We start from the raw sequence: 13,025 nt of genomic DNA, 5'->3' as shown, positions 1-13,025 counted from the left end.
GTGACGTCGCTCTCTGCAGAAGCCAGATTTCCTGCAGCCTGTTCAGTCACGATGGTCAGAGCTCTGCCAAGTATGCGATTTCTTTCTCTTTTTTTGTTTTCCTCCAAAGACGTGCAGGTAGAATGAGGATCTGAAACGGACTCTTAACGGTCTCCACCATTAATAAAGAACTCGACCCATGTGGCATCGCTCGCTTTAACGCTGTAACAATGTGTAAAACCGGTGGGGTTCCCTTTCAACCACATCTAAGAGCCGTGACATACTTGGTTTTAACCAAATGTTTGTGTAGACGAGCAACAACGGCAGTGGTATTGTTCACATATTTGCTTCGGGATGCACCGACCCGATACGCTGGATCCCGACATTCAGGCAAAGTGTCGCAGATCCGGTATCCACCAGATGTGACCGAATCCACAACAAACACGGTCGGTCTGTCGGAGCCAGCCAGTTACGGCCGGTCAGACATTCTTCATTCTGACCTTGAACACCAGCGTCCTGGTTGGGTCGACGGTCACTTGAAGGGACTCATTACTGTGAACTAGCGAGCTGCATCTTCATCCCAGCGAAGATGAAGGGGTTAAAATTAGAGATGCACCGATCAGGTTTTTTGGTGCCGATCACCGATCACTGAAATCAGTATCTGCCGATCACCGATAATACCGATCACCGATCACTGAAATCAGTATCTGCCGATCCGATAATACCGATCACCGATCACGGTGTCGATTGAAGCATTATATTTATTGTGAAGCATTATTGCCTAGGACTATGAGGAAATACATATATAAAGCAACTCAAACATTAAAGAAATTACAGATTTCTTTAAACATTTAGGACTTTTACTTTGAAAAATTTCCTAGTTGATACATTACAATTGTTTGATTGCTATTGTAGGGGATTGCAGATATGTATGGAACACATCTGCATCATTCATTTCCTGGAACTCTTGGGGAAATCTATATACAGGACTTTTTTTAACATACAAAAGTCTGACTTCTTTTTATACCGATCACTGATTTCAGTGATCTGCACCAAAAAACCTGATCGGTGCATCTCTAATCACTACCAAGTATTTTTACCAGGAAATGAACAGCTGGCTGAATATCAGCCACGTCTACAATAGACTATACATTATAAGTATTTATTTCATTACATCAGAACTCTTACGGCATGTTTCCATTCAACCACGTTGTCATCTGCCGCCTCACCTGGGCTCCCAGGTGCAAGAGGGGTCCCTATTGGATTCTGTAGAAATTATTTTTAGGGCTGAAGGATCCTGCTTTTAAAAACCTCTCAGAAGAACCTCAACGGTGCGCAGACCTTTGCTTTAAAGACACAGAAAGGCCACCGGCTGCGATGTTTGCAGCTGATCAATCTTCTCCCGGTGGCCGGCCCTCAGCGGGAGAGAAACGGGGTGAAAAGCAGTCGGAGGAGGAGGAGGAGGAAGAGAGCGAAGGAGAAAGTGAGCGGGATGGGGAGGGCAACAGTGAGATAGCAGTTTTGAATCCACTGGAGACACAAAGACGAAAAAAAGAAAAGGAGTACAATAGTCTTTCAGGACTTGTCCTAGTTCGGCTCTCTCTTTCTCTCTCTCTCTCTCTAGCGCTGTCGCTTTCTACTCTCAAAATAGGAGCACAGACCAGTTGTGCAAATCTTTCGCACTGATCCTAATCAATTGCAAGCCGATCCTCCTCCTCCTCCTCCTCCTCCTCCTCCTCTCTCGTTCCAGCTTGTTTCAAGGAGAGGGCGGCAACAAACAAAAAAACAAATTCCCCGAGCTCGCGCCAATTAGTTATCACGCCGGAGAAATTACCGAACAAGAGCACGACGTACGAGGGAAAAGTGGGACAGGCTCCTTTTTATAAATACACAGAGGCGCGGGAGGCGTGTGTGTGTGCGCGCATGTGTGCGTGTGCGCATGTGTGTGCGTTTCATTGAGCCAAAAACACTCATTTACAGATCTGACACCCTGACATCACTTTCCTGGTTAATTGAAGAAGTAAATTTGAAATTATTGTATTCTAGTTTTCAATAACTTGCGTGCGACGTCACTAAATAGTACTCAGCCGAAGCCCCTCAACACCGTCACCTATAATGACTTGCGGTGTGAATTCCTCGCCCTGCTCTGAGTTGCAGGTATTCTGATTGAGGTCAAACGTAGGTTTTTTAATGCCTCTCAAGATGAACCCTTCAACTCAACGGCCCGGAGCGAGACCGCGGAAACGGGTCGTCCCGATTGGCTCTTATCAGCTGACCTTTGGTCTTATCTCGTCCGTATCAGGGCGGCAACCTGTGTGTCTGTTTGCGTGAGTGGTAAAAAGCTCGCCGATAGCGCAGGCCTGTGCCGACCTGGTTCACATAGGCCGGTTGAGCCCCACCGAGCAGAAAAACATCCAACGCTCGCCGACAGCTGGCTCGTCTTCAGCGAGAACGCTTTGCGATCATTATTCGGTCCCACGAGAAAAAAAGACTCCACGGTAGTTGCCGGTTTTGATCAACTCCAGCTTCGATCGGCCCTCTATGTGACGCAAATAAATAAAAGAAAATCAGCAGGGATTTGGACAATTGCAATTTATGCATGTACAAAAAACACAATTTCTTCCCACTGTTTGAGAGAGGGACTGAATAAGTAACAGAAATAAAATGTAAAAAAAATATATATATGAAAAACTTGTTAATACATATACATCAACAAGCCGTTTCTGTACTGGTAAATAGCGTGCGTGACCATATGCTCCAACGCACTGCAACCCCTCCTTCCTCTCCCTCTCTCTCTTTATCTCTCTCTCTGCTTCAACGCCTACATATAAAACACACACACAGACAGAGAGTAATCCCAGGGAATAAACACCAAATCAGGTCAGCATGTGTAATCCAATGAACTCTCACTTGTAACCCGCCCTGATGTCGTTAAGAGTGCTGCTGCTGCCGAACATCTGTATTCCTGTTGAAATTGGCAGACTGCTTGTTAAAAGCGCTTCTGACTCTTCTGAGGATCTGATCCCCTAGATTACGAATAATAACGTGCCGACTTTCTGGTATCTTTCCTAACATTTAGATCTTTAGAAATCTCACTAAACCCATTTGCGTCACGGCTTCAGAGAAGCATAACTACACAGTATCCATGGCCCCAAGTCATTGGTAACCATAGAGGGAGAGGGAGAGAAAGGGATACAGAGAGATAGAGAGTTACAGAGACAGAGAGAGAGAAAGACAGAGACAGAGAGAGAAAGACAGAGACAGAGAGAAAGGGAGAGAGACAGAGATACAGAGACAGAGAGAAAAGAAGAAGAAAAAAAGAGAGAGAGAACTTGTTTCCAAGCATCCGACTACCAGGGAAGTGAATCTCCTCTGAATTGCAACGGGTGCTTTTTCTTCTGGTGGCGGCGGGTTGGGTTACCCTGGTCCACCTCCAGGGGGTCACGGTGACATCATGCACGCTTTGGGCCCAAAACAAACTCCAGCGCTGCCGTGTTTGACTTCACGGCTTTTGACGGATTCGCTCACCGTGTTCCGATTGAATAATTGCCGCGTTGAGTCGACCCAGACATGTTTCCAGACCCAGTTCTTCCGTGGACCCCGATCCACGAGGTTCTTTTGCTGGTGACCAAGGCCGTCGCCAAATTTATCTTAACTTTTTCTCCCCTTAAATCGATAACTGTAGGTGTAACCGATTGCTTTCTGGTTTGCTTCCAAGGTGGGTTCATCACATTTTAAGACCCCCGTTTAAGCTCTCATCCGATTGGTTCAAACCATAAACCCAGCGTGGCTGAGGACACCGTTACGGCCCGTCTGCCATGATGAGAAACCTACCTCTTGGCTCACCTCACAACATTAATTTCAACAGCACATTAAAAAATCATAAAAGCTATGCGGGCAAGCCCAAACTTTGCACAGCGTCATGCCAAAGTAAACCCGACCCAGATGACCGGTCCTCACAGGCCTGACGAACGATATGCAGATCAGCAACAAAAAGGTGTTGAGCAAAAATGATGCATTGTGCCAGCTCGCCGTCGCGGCGCACCACAGAAGTTGCCTCACCGAAATACTTTCCACGGAGAGTCAACTGAACACGGACGACCTCTCAGAGCGCCGCACGGCTCGACTTTTACAAGTGGTGTAATAAAAAAAAACAGTTTGGGATCACGGTTAACGTCAAAGTCACGGAGAACCGTCACCTCGTCACGAGTTCTCCTCCGCTCCACGGGGCATTTTAGCATCTTTACCTTCGCATTGAAAATGCGGAAGGTTATGTTTTGATCGCCGTGTATTTATTTATTTATATGCGTGTTACTCGCATAACTCAAGAAGTATTAAACCGAATCGCATGAAATGTGGTGGGATGATTGGTTATTATCCGGGGACCATTTGCTTAGATTTTGGGATCGATCGGGTCAAAGTCATGAAAAGGTCAAAATCTTCTTTTTACCATAGCGGTCAATTTCTATCCAATTGGCATGCAACTAATGCCAAAATGTTCATAATTCAATGCCCAATCTTGTGATATGTGAAGGTATGCGCTCTACCGAGTGCCCGTTCTAGTTAAACTTTATTTTGGTGCTCTCGCATTGCGTTTTTTTTACTGCAGCAGTCGGCTGTTTTCAGTTTTTAAAAACCCATTATAGAGTCGCTGTACACTTCGTGCTCAGCACCAACAGACAAGGTGGGTGACTAGAGGAACACAGTGGAGTATCAGCAGCTGAAGAGATAGCTCCGGGGTCAACGGAGACCACACGGCCAAAAGGAGAGCGGAGAGGACTTCAGGTGAGCTTATGACGCTCGTTATATGTTGGGTGTGTAAAACAGTCAATTATTAAAATAGGTGCGGCTCAAGCTGCTGCTTCATTCCACTTTCCCCGGTCTGAGGTCAGCTCTCAGTGGGTCGTCTGCGCTGCGTTGGTCTCGTCGTCTGAAAGCAGGACGGCTTCCCAAAAAAAAAATGACGGCGAGCTTTACGAACGGGCAGTTTTGGAGCGGGCCTCGTGAACTAACCCCGATCCGCCGTGCCGTTCCTCCCGTTGAACCCAGAGACTGGCGACTCTCCGCTTTTCGCGAATGATTAACGACAACTTTGATCACACCGCCGAGGCCTTGGACGGATAATAATTCAAACAAGAGGGGAAGAAGAAACAAAAATCACGATCCTCCCACTCGCACTGACCTCACAGCAGAGTTTGGTTTTCGGAGAGGAGGAGGGAGGGAGGGATTCAGCTGGCTGTAATCCGCCTTTAAAATGTGATGTACCTGCACCTGTTATTACGGATGAGAACGATTATCTGTTTACACAACGACTCGGGGGGAAATGAGAGCCGTTTGAATTATTTACTCTTCACCAACCAGCTGATGTTTTCTGCATAATTCTGCCAAAGTGTGACAGAAAGATGTTGCTAGATCGAGCCACTTAGCCGGCACTGCTCACATCGGCACCGTGCGTCTGCGCTTCATTTTTGAGGGGATAAATGCCTTTCTAACTAAAACATCCCATTTTGAAAGCCACAATAAAGCAGTTCAAGTGGAGTGGTTTTCATCCTCGTGTTTTAGCTTAATCTCCGGCTCTTTTTTGAAAAGCTTTCTTCTTCTTTTTTAACCCATTTTAATCCATTTGCTCTCGGTTGAAGCCGCCTGGCCAAAAAAAAGAAGGCTAAAATCTCCTTTATTGTGTCCACTCCTCTCGTTTGCACCAAAGTACAGTTGCAGGTGTGCGAGCCGGATATTCTGCAGCTGAACATATGCGTTTGAGTGGAAAAGGCACAGAATGCGGGCGAGTGGGAGTGAATGTGAAAAGCAATTCAGAGAGAACAGCGGCCGCCCATCACGAAGCTACTCGTACGGTGACCCACACGATGCCCGAGTGTCGAGAAGAGCTACGCCCGATTACGAAGCCCGAGCTTCTCAAAATGTGTCTTTTCTTTTTTTAGATGCGGTGACTTTTGTGCTTTGAAACCCGTTTGCAGCTAGAGGTCGCTTGTTTATTACCGAAAAAATGGTAATTCAACTCATGGCGGAAACTGTATTCAATGTGTTTCTTCCTCCGACAAGGCCGAGTCACAATCCGCCTGAATCTGCACCGATACCGATTTGAAGCAATGGATCACTTATGTTTTTGGACATCGTTGCCAATCACAAGGAGAACTTCTTTATGACTGACATTTTCACACCAGTGCAATAAAGTAATTTGATTAGTCGGGTTGGCCGACAATGCATACCTCAATTTCTCTGGATTCTGAGAACATTGACATCGCAATACATACTTGTATTTAGTAACATACAGTGGTATTTAGTCGCCAAGTCTGCATTTATTATCATAAAATTGTCTTAGGTAGAGGCCAGTTAGCATTTGTGGTTTAAGATTAAGTGTGGTGGTTTGAAAGGCCGCTCCGCTGTTCGGCTCGCGAAAGTGGTCATCATCTGTGAATGTGAAGAGCTTTCTGGAGTCAAATTAAAAAAATATGACCTGATGTAGGAACCGGTATTTTGGGGGCGCGGCTCATACCAAAGGGCTGAAAGTGAGGATATGGAACCGGCTGTTCTGCACAACTTGTCATGGAAAGAAGTAAAAAAAACAAAGTGACGACGCACCGACCCTTCACTCGTACCTGTGCATTGATTTTGGATGCACCAATTCTGTATTTACTTCCACCCCATGAACAAGGGATGATGAAAGAAATCTGCTCCGTATAGCGCTGGGCTTTAGCCTCTGCTCTGTGTCTGACTTGGCAACTTAAAGCCTGGAGGAAACGGTAAATGGGTGAGCTCAATCAGTCTCCATCCCCTGGATCAATATCCATTAGTCTGTGTGTGTGTCTCATCCCGGGTGAATGGGCCCGAGTCATAAATGTGAGCTCTGGATCAGATTTCTCCCTCCTGCTCGTCTGTTTCACGAGTCTTTCTCGCACAAACACACGTACACACCGATGCTCATTCACACAGAGACAGACCGACCTTGTGAACGGCGTCTTGCAGCCTGTAAACGTTCATTCATAAAGGCCGGGCAGTTTTCTTTTTCCCCTACCGTGAGTAATACCCTACAGTACCAACAAGTAATAACTCTATGAAATCAACACTGCATCAGCCTTTTAGTCACCAGTGGAGCCAAAGATATGTTTAGCGTGGAACAACTCGGTGATTGACAACATGCCACAACAAAACTCCCCGTCTCAGAGCTCCGAGGGCCTCGGTATTAATTCCAGTCGGGGAGACAGACGGGGGGAAGGGCCTTTTCCTTTTATTAGATGTCATTTTGCGTTAGTGCAGCGAGGCCCGACACGACGCAACACGAGCGAAAGAGGGAGGAAAACATGAGACTCTGACGGCAGGCCGTTAGACGGAGAGGAGGGAAGAAAGCAAAGAGGGAGGACACGGCAAAGACAAAGAGACCAAATGCCTAAGGATGGGGGGAAAAAAGAGATGAGAATGAGCTAAGGATGGGGATTGTGTGTGTGTGTGTATGTGTGTGTGGGGGGGGTGGGGAGGGCATTGCCTGTGGCGAGATACTCAAATCTCTGCGTGTCAAAACAAGATTCCCAGACCTTTAAGGAGGAAGTTCCTGAGCAAAACAAAGAGGTGGGTAGCTCCGACATGATACGCAAACCCTCCAACCGGCTTGTGGCACAGAGCCGTTGGGAGAACCATCGACGCTCATCAGGCGGGTTTTGACGACGCTCCACGGCCGATGACCAGACACGTGGAGTCGGTGCCAGATAACTGGGATTGTGTAAAAACCACAAACCAGACATGGTGCTGAGAAATCAATGTGTTACCAGAGGCGTCACAAGTTGGAAAAAGATGACAAAAATCACATCACCGTCGGCCAGATCGGACCGTGCGTTCAAAGTACATAGCTGTCAGCGGGTATCGTTATCTCAGGTGCTCTTGTCAATCGCTGTGCTAATGCACTCAGGGACACGCGCACACGCCGAATGGCGCCAGGCACTCTGGCGAGCTTTACAGCGCTGAAGCAATATCTTTTAAAAAAAAAAAAAAAAAAAGGACAAATCCGCAATTACGCCTGGAAAAAATAAAGTTGTGTTTAAGGAAGTAAAAGAGTAAAAGGGGTTCAAAAGAGTCTGGATGGAGCGATGTGTTTTGTGGAAACACCAGGGATGCATTTAAGAGTATTTATTTGACAGTCATTTCTGGTTGCTTTAAAGTTTCTGTCGACCTCCAATAATCAGACAGTCAATCTAATGTCTCACAAATAAGATTAGTACTTACAGTCTCCATTCAGTGAGCTTAAAGCTCCCAGTTTGTGTGTTGTTCTTAATCTCCACCCCGATGGCGTGCTCTCTCCTGCTCAGCATTTCAAAAGAGACTGAGCTTCCCGCCAAGAGAGGTAACAGCTGCTTTCCGCTTCCGGTTTAGAGCCCTACCCCCGGTTTTAGACTTCAGAATAAGAGCCTAAACAGGAAACCAGCTAGGATCTCAAGGGAAACGCACCTCTACCACAATAAAACCAATCTCATTCATACTGTCCACATCCTACAGTTGTGATAACAATAAACCTCATAAAATCAACATTACAGTTACACATATAATACAGTGATCATACTTGTCTATGCTTCTTTATACATTAATTAGAATATTCCTCCCTAATATCCACTATGTAAATTATCTTTCTATATGCATTATTTATAACATAAGATTTCCTTATTTACATGTGCAAGTGTACATAAAATCCACTACAACCTAACAGAAGTACGCGTAGCTCGGGATCTGTGTCGAGTATAGCTTTGGAGGTTTTGCTTCAAGTGAAAAATAAAAGTGGATCCCAAACAGGTACACTGGGTCAGGTGAGTGTTTCAGCTGGGTTGTTAGTTAAAGCGTGTTGTGCTTCGAGAGTGTGTTTGAATGTCATCGCCGTGGCGATCGAGAGGATACTTCACATGCAGATCGACCCGACGCTCGTCGGACAATCGCTGTTAAAATATTCTTGTGATTGTTATCAACTCGGCAGAGAGCAGCATTTAAATGTTCATTCACGATCCTTGAAGTGTGCTTTTGTTAAAAAAGAGAGATTTGTTTTCATAACTTCTCTTTTATGAATTCCGCAGCACGCCCTACTACTGCGAAAGAAATTCTCTGTTGTCCAAGTGCAATGAAAACTAGTTATTTGTGTCATGGCTTCCCTCAAACTAACAAATAAGATTAAAATATGATGTTAGCGCACTATTGGTAAATAAAGAGATTTGTTGTTGTTGTTGCTAAACTGCAATCCAAGACGGCAGCAGATGTCCTTGTGGCAATAAGGCTGCATATCTAAACATTTTAATTATGCAAGAAACGAGCAACAGATTTGATTTACACTGGCTGCAGCTGTGCACCATCAACAAAACACACAAAGTATCACGAGTGAGTTACAGGACGCCTCTCTCTCCCTAAAAAGGAAGCCATCCGATCGGCTCAATGTGGATACTCAACTTCCCTCTGGTTTATTATCTCGCTGAACACAAAACCACAGGAGCCAGAGGCTGGATGTCAATACTCGGCTTTCTCCTCCTTGTTTACGCCCCTCAAACCGTACTTCAAAATATCACGTCGACCACAAAAGGCCCTCCACGTGACAACAGAAAGACGGTGATTTTCCGTATGAATTACTACTATGTCTTTCATTTCCTCTGGTAAGCGACAGTTCCCCATCCGAGCATATTTCATCCGATCGAGATGAACAACCGCGACACAAGCAGCTATCGATTCACGAATAAACTTGTTTCTTTAAATACACTGAAAGCGAGTGCTACCAAAGAGAGTTGTTAGAGGATGACACTGGCAGAAATGACATCAGGCACTTGATCTAATGTCCTGCTTGCCATCACTGAACACAGCTAGAGGGTTATGTGGCATATTCAAGTGCAGCCTGCAAGCCCATGCACAGGGCCTTCGCCCATGGATCCCCATTACATTCAGTTGAGGACACTTAAATTACAATATATGCTGTCGTTTGCACAGAAGGTATCAATTTCTATACTGACTACAGAGGGGGGAAAGAAAATAGAAAATATGGAGATCCTTACGACATGGTTTCACTGTGGTCAGCTGGGTGAAATAAAACTTAGCCATAGATTTCTAGGACCACTCTAAATCTCTGCTAGGACCCCCTGGAAGTCACATTTTATGAGCCATTGTTGCAGCCCATGCAATCACTGGAGGCCGGTGTGAGGGACTCAAGTCACAGTCCTCACTGATTAATTAGCCTACTTAGCTAATGTCAGCAAGGTGTGCAGGCAAGTGCTCGACACACGTACAAAAAGAAACTTGTCATGTGTGAATCGGTGTCAATCCCGGTCTGCGGTGTCATCACAACCGACATCTGCGTTTATTGATTTAAAAAAAAAGAAAAGGCAACCTTTTTGTTTGGCCTTGATAGCTATGCTGCACAGCTAGCTCCCCCTCCCTGCACACTGCAACACACAGGCTATATGTGCCACGCCATGTATTGTTTACATAGCTTCCATAGTCGTGCGGGTTGTTGTTTTTGACAGCGCAGAAAGAAAACACCAACAACAACAAGAAAACACTACGAGTCAACGGGAGTGGTGGATTCAAAGACACCCGTCTGTGTTGGTACTTGACGCCCGACAATGAGCTTTGTCAACTCACTGGCAAGCTAGCGAGCATTTGTTAGCTAGCCCCGGTGGACAGGATCCACCTCGACCCGATTCAGGATCCACGAGCACACGTTGGAAGTAGTTATTAACACGGCGGCCCTTTGACCCGCTGCTTCTCTCTGGATTTATTCTGAAGTTGAATCATCTTTACAATCTGTAAACGTCTGTGTTCCCATGTTGTCCTTTTATCCACACGGGTTGACGTTACTGGGTCAAACTTAACTATCTTCCTGGCAGTCAGGAGTTGTGTTATGATTGTATAGTGGAAAAGGAGCGGGGCAGATATAGAATAATGTCTGTTTTGGTAGAGAATAAAGAAAAGTACACGAAAACCTCGTGTGACAAGTAGCGACGCGGTGTCCGAGGATGGAACTCGGGCTGTTAGCGATCCGGCTAACGTCGCCTGGCTGATAATGTAGTTAGGAGGATTTGAATGCGATCAAACTAAATTTTTAAGAGATTTCCAAAGATCGCATTGTTTTTATTTTTTCTTCTTATTTGTTGTACATGTTGTTTACAACATCCGCTGTGGAATTCAGGAGTTAAACGAGTGACTATCCTTCACTATAAGCGCCCCCTCCAAAAAAACACAGCCGGGGAACAATGTCGCGCGCGTTGCGGGACCAAAGTGAGCAGTTGGTCCGACCGCCCCCGCTCCTCGTCGGGCTTACCGGCTTTGAAGAGCGCCGGTATGTCGCCAGAGTCCTTCGTCGTCTCCTCCGCTCCTTCCCAGGAGCTCATGGCTGCCGAAGACCCCGAACCTGGAGCTCAGTTACTCCCAAGTAGAGAGCTCCCCCCCCCCACCACCACCACCTACCCCCCAAGAAAAAGAAAAATCGACAAAAAGATGGCCCGAAATCACTCTCGTCCCGACAGAAAGCGTCGTTAAAGACACGCGGACGGTTGCGACGACTCGCAGACGTTAGCGGTGCCATCTGCGGACCTCCATCTTGGGGGAGCGTAATTGGAAACGATCGGCCTGGAGGTGGGGCACCGGGTTCCTCCTCGGAGTGCTGCCGAGGGGAGAGGAGCGAAGCAGCGCGGAGGGAGACGGGAGCGGGAGGGGCCGGGTCGCCGCTTGGTGAATCTCCGTCAGCTTTCGGAAACGAGCAGACGGTTGGTCATCAAGGAACGACGGCGGCCGCCATGTGTGTGTGCGCGCGCGTGTGTCTAACCGTCGGTCATGAAAAAATAAAATAATAATAATAATGAAAACTACACATGGACAAAGAAGGAGGCATTTACATGATGTCAGTTGTGATAATGATATGAATGACAGTCAATTTGTAACTTGAGCTGATAGGGGGCCACATGGTTTTTTATTATTTGTATTTCAACATGATTCACGTAGCTTACTGTTGACTATTTTTGTGAATTCTTTATAACAACTTTTTTTGTTAATGAATGTTATGTTACTTAGAGGGAGGAGTACAGTGGCTGGTTAAGCCTCCCGGATACAATCGAAAAAGAAAAGGTCAGCTGTTTCTGTCATGGCACTCTTTTCCTCTCCTTTGTCCTCTGAGCTGTATCGATGCTGCCATCTGCTGGTTGGTGCTGGAACTGCAGCTCACTGTCCAGTGACGACATACAAACAAGAAGCTGGTGTTCGTATTATATAAAATACGTCATATTTTAACTTTATAAGGCTACGATCCAGCCTTCTGTGGTGCCTACACAACCAGGTCACAATTTGTGAAATAAAGTTTTGAGTATATATTTCTTAACCTCCTGAACCCCACCCGATTTTTGAGGTTTCTGCTCGAAATGACATACCCAAACTAAAAAGGGTGTAGCTCTGCAACCACAAAAGCTATTTGAATAATGTTGGTGTTATAAATGGAACACATGTGAGCTTTTGTTCAGATGTGTAAATATTAGTTTATATGTTACTGGTTAAGAGAAAATAAAGATGAATCTTCTATTTTCATAGAAGTTTCAGGTTCGATTAGAAAAAAAGCACTTTCAGGATCAATATATCCTGGATGGATGCACAGCAAAGACCTAAAATCACCCAGATAGTAATACAACTTGTCAGGCACGTGCACAGATAGAGCCCTAGTGGTGCTCAAGCACCAGCCCCTTTGCCCTGGATGAGAAAAGTGCCCTTTTTGCTGGAGACACATTTTTAATTCTTCAGTATTTAAGAATAAAAGTTATTCTCTCTGTCATCAAGTCCCCCCAAATGTGTTTTAATATCCGACGGGGCATTTATTTGAGTTATTGTGAGAATTTCGCCCCGACACACCTCCTTCTCCTCTGACCCGCAGCACCAGACAAACACAGGGCTCTCAAGTTTTGAAGACAGGCAAGAGTGAGAGTTATATAACCAGGGCTCTCAAGTGTCACGCATTGAGCGTGAGACTCACGCATTTCGGTCTTAAGTCACGCACTCCCGCCACACATCGTATTTCTCACGCTGAA

At 45.8% G+C, this 13,025-nt stretch overlaps 1 protein-coding gene across 1 annotated transcript in view; it reads right to left on the bottom strand.

The window, feature by feature from the left end:
- The window catches only part of LOC130193795 (triple functional domain protein-like), an 80,751-nt gene extending 69,389 nt beyond the window's left edge, over window positions 1-11,362 (bottom strand). The window contains 1 exon segment of the mRNA XM_056414918.1: window positions 11,276-11,362. Within this exon segment, the coding sequence (XP_056270893.1) occupies window positions 11,276-11,345 (70 nt within the window). The 5' untranslated portion in view covers window positions 11,346-11,362.
- Between the last annotated feature and the right edge of the window lie 1,663 nt (window positions 11,363-13,025).

This window comes from Pseudoliparis swirei, chromosome 1, assembly GCF_029220125.1.
Source record: "Pseudoliparis swirei isolate HS2019 ecotype Mariana Trench chromosome 1, NWPU_hadal_v1, whole genome shotgun sequence".
In the NCBI taxonomy this organism is placed as follows: domain Eukaryota; kingdom Metazoa; phylum Chordata; class Actinopteri; order Perciformes; family Liparidae; genus Pseudoliparis; species Pseudoliparis swirei.
The sequence above is the reverse complement of the archived record's forward strand: the minus strand, read 5'-3'. Positions and strand labels throughout refer to the sequence as shown.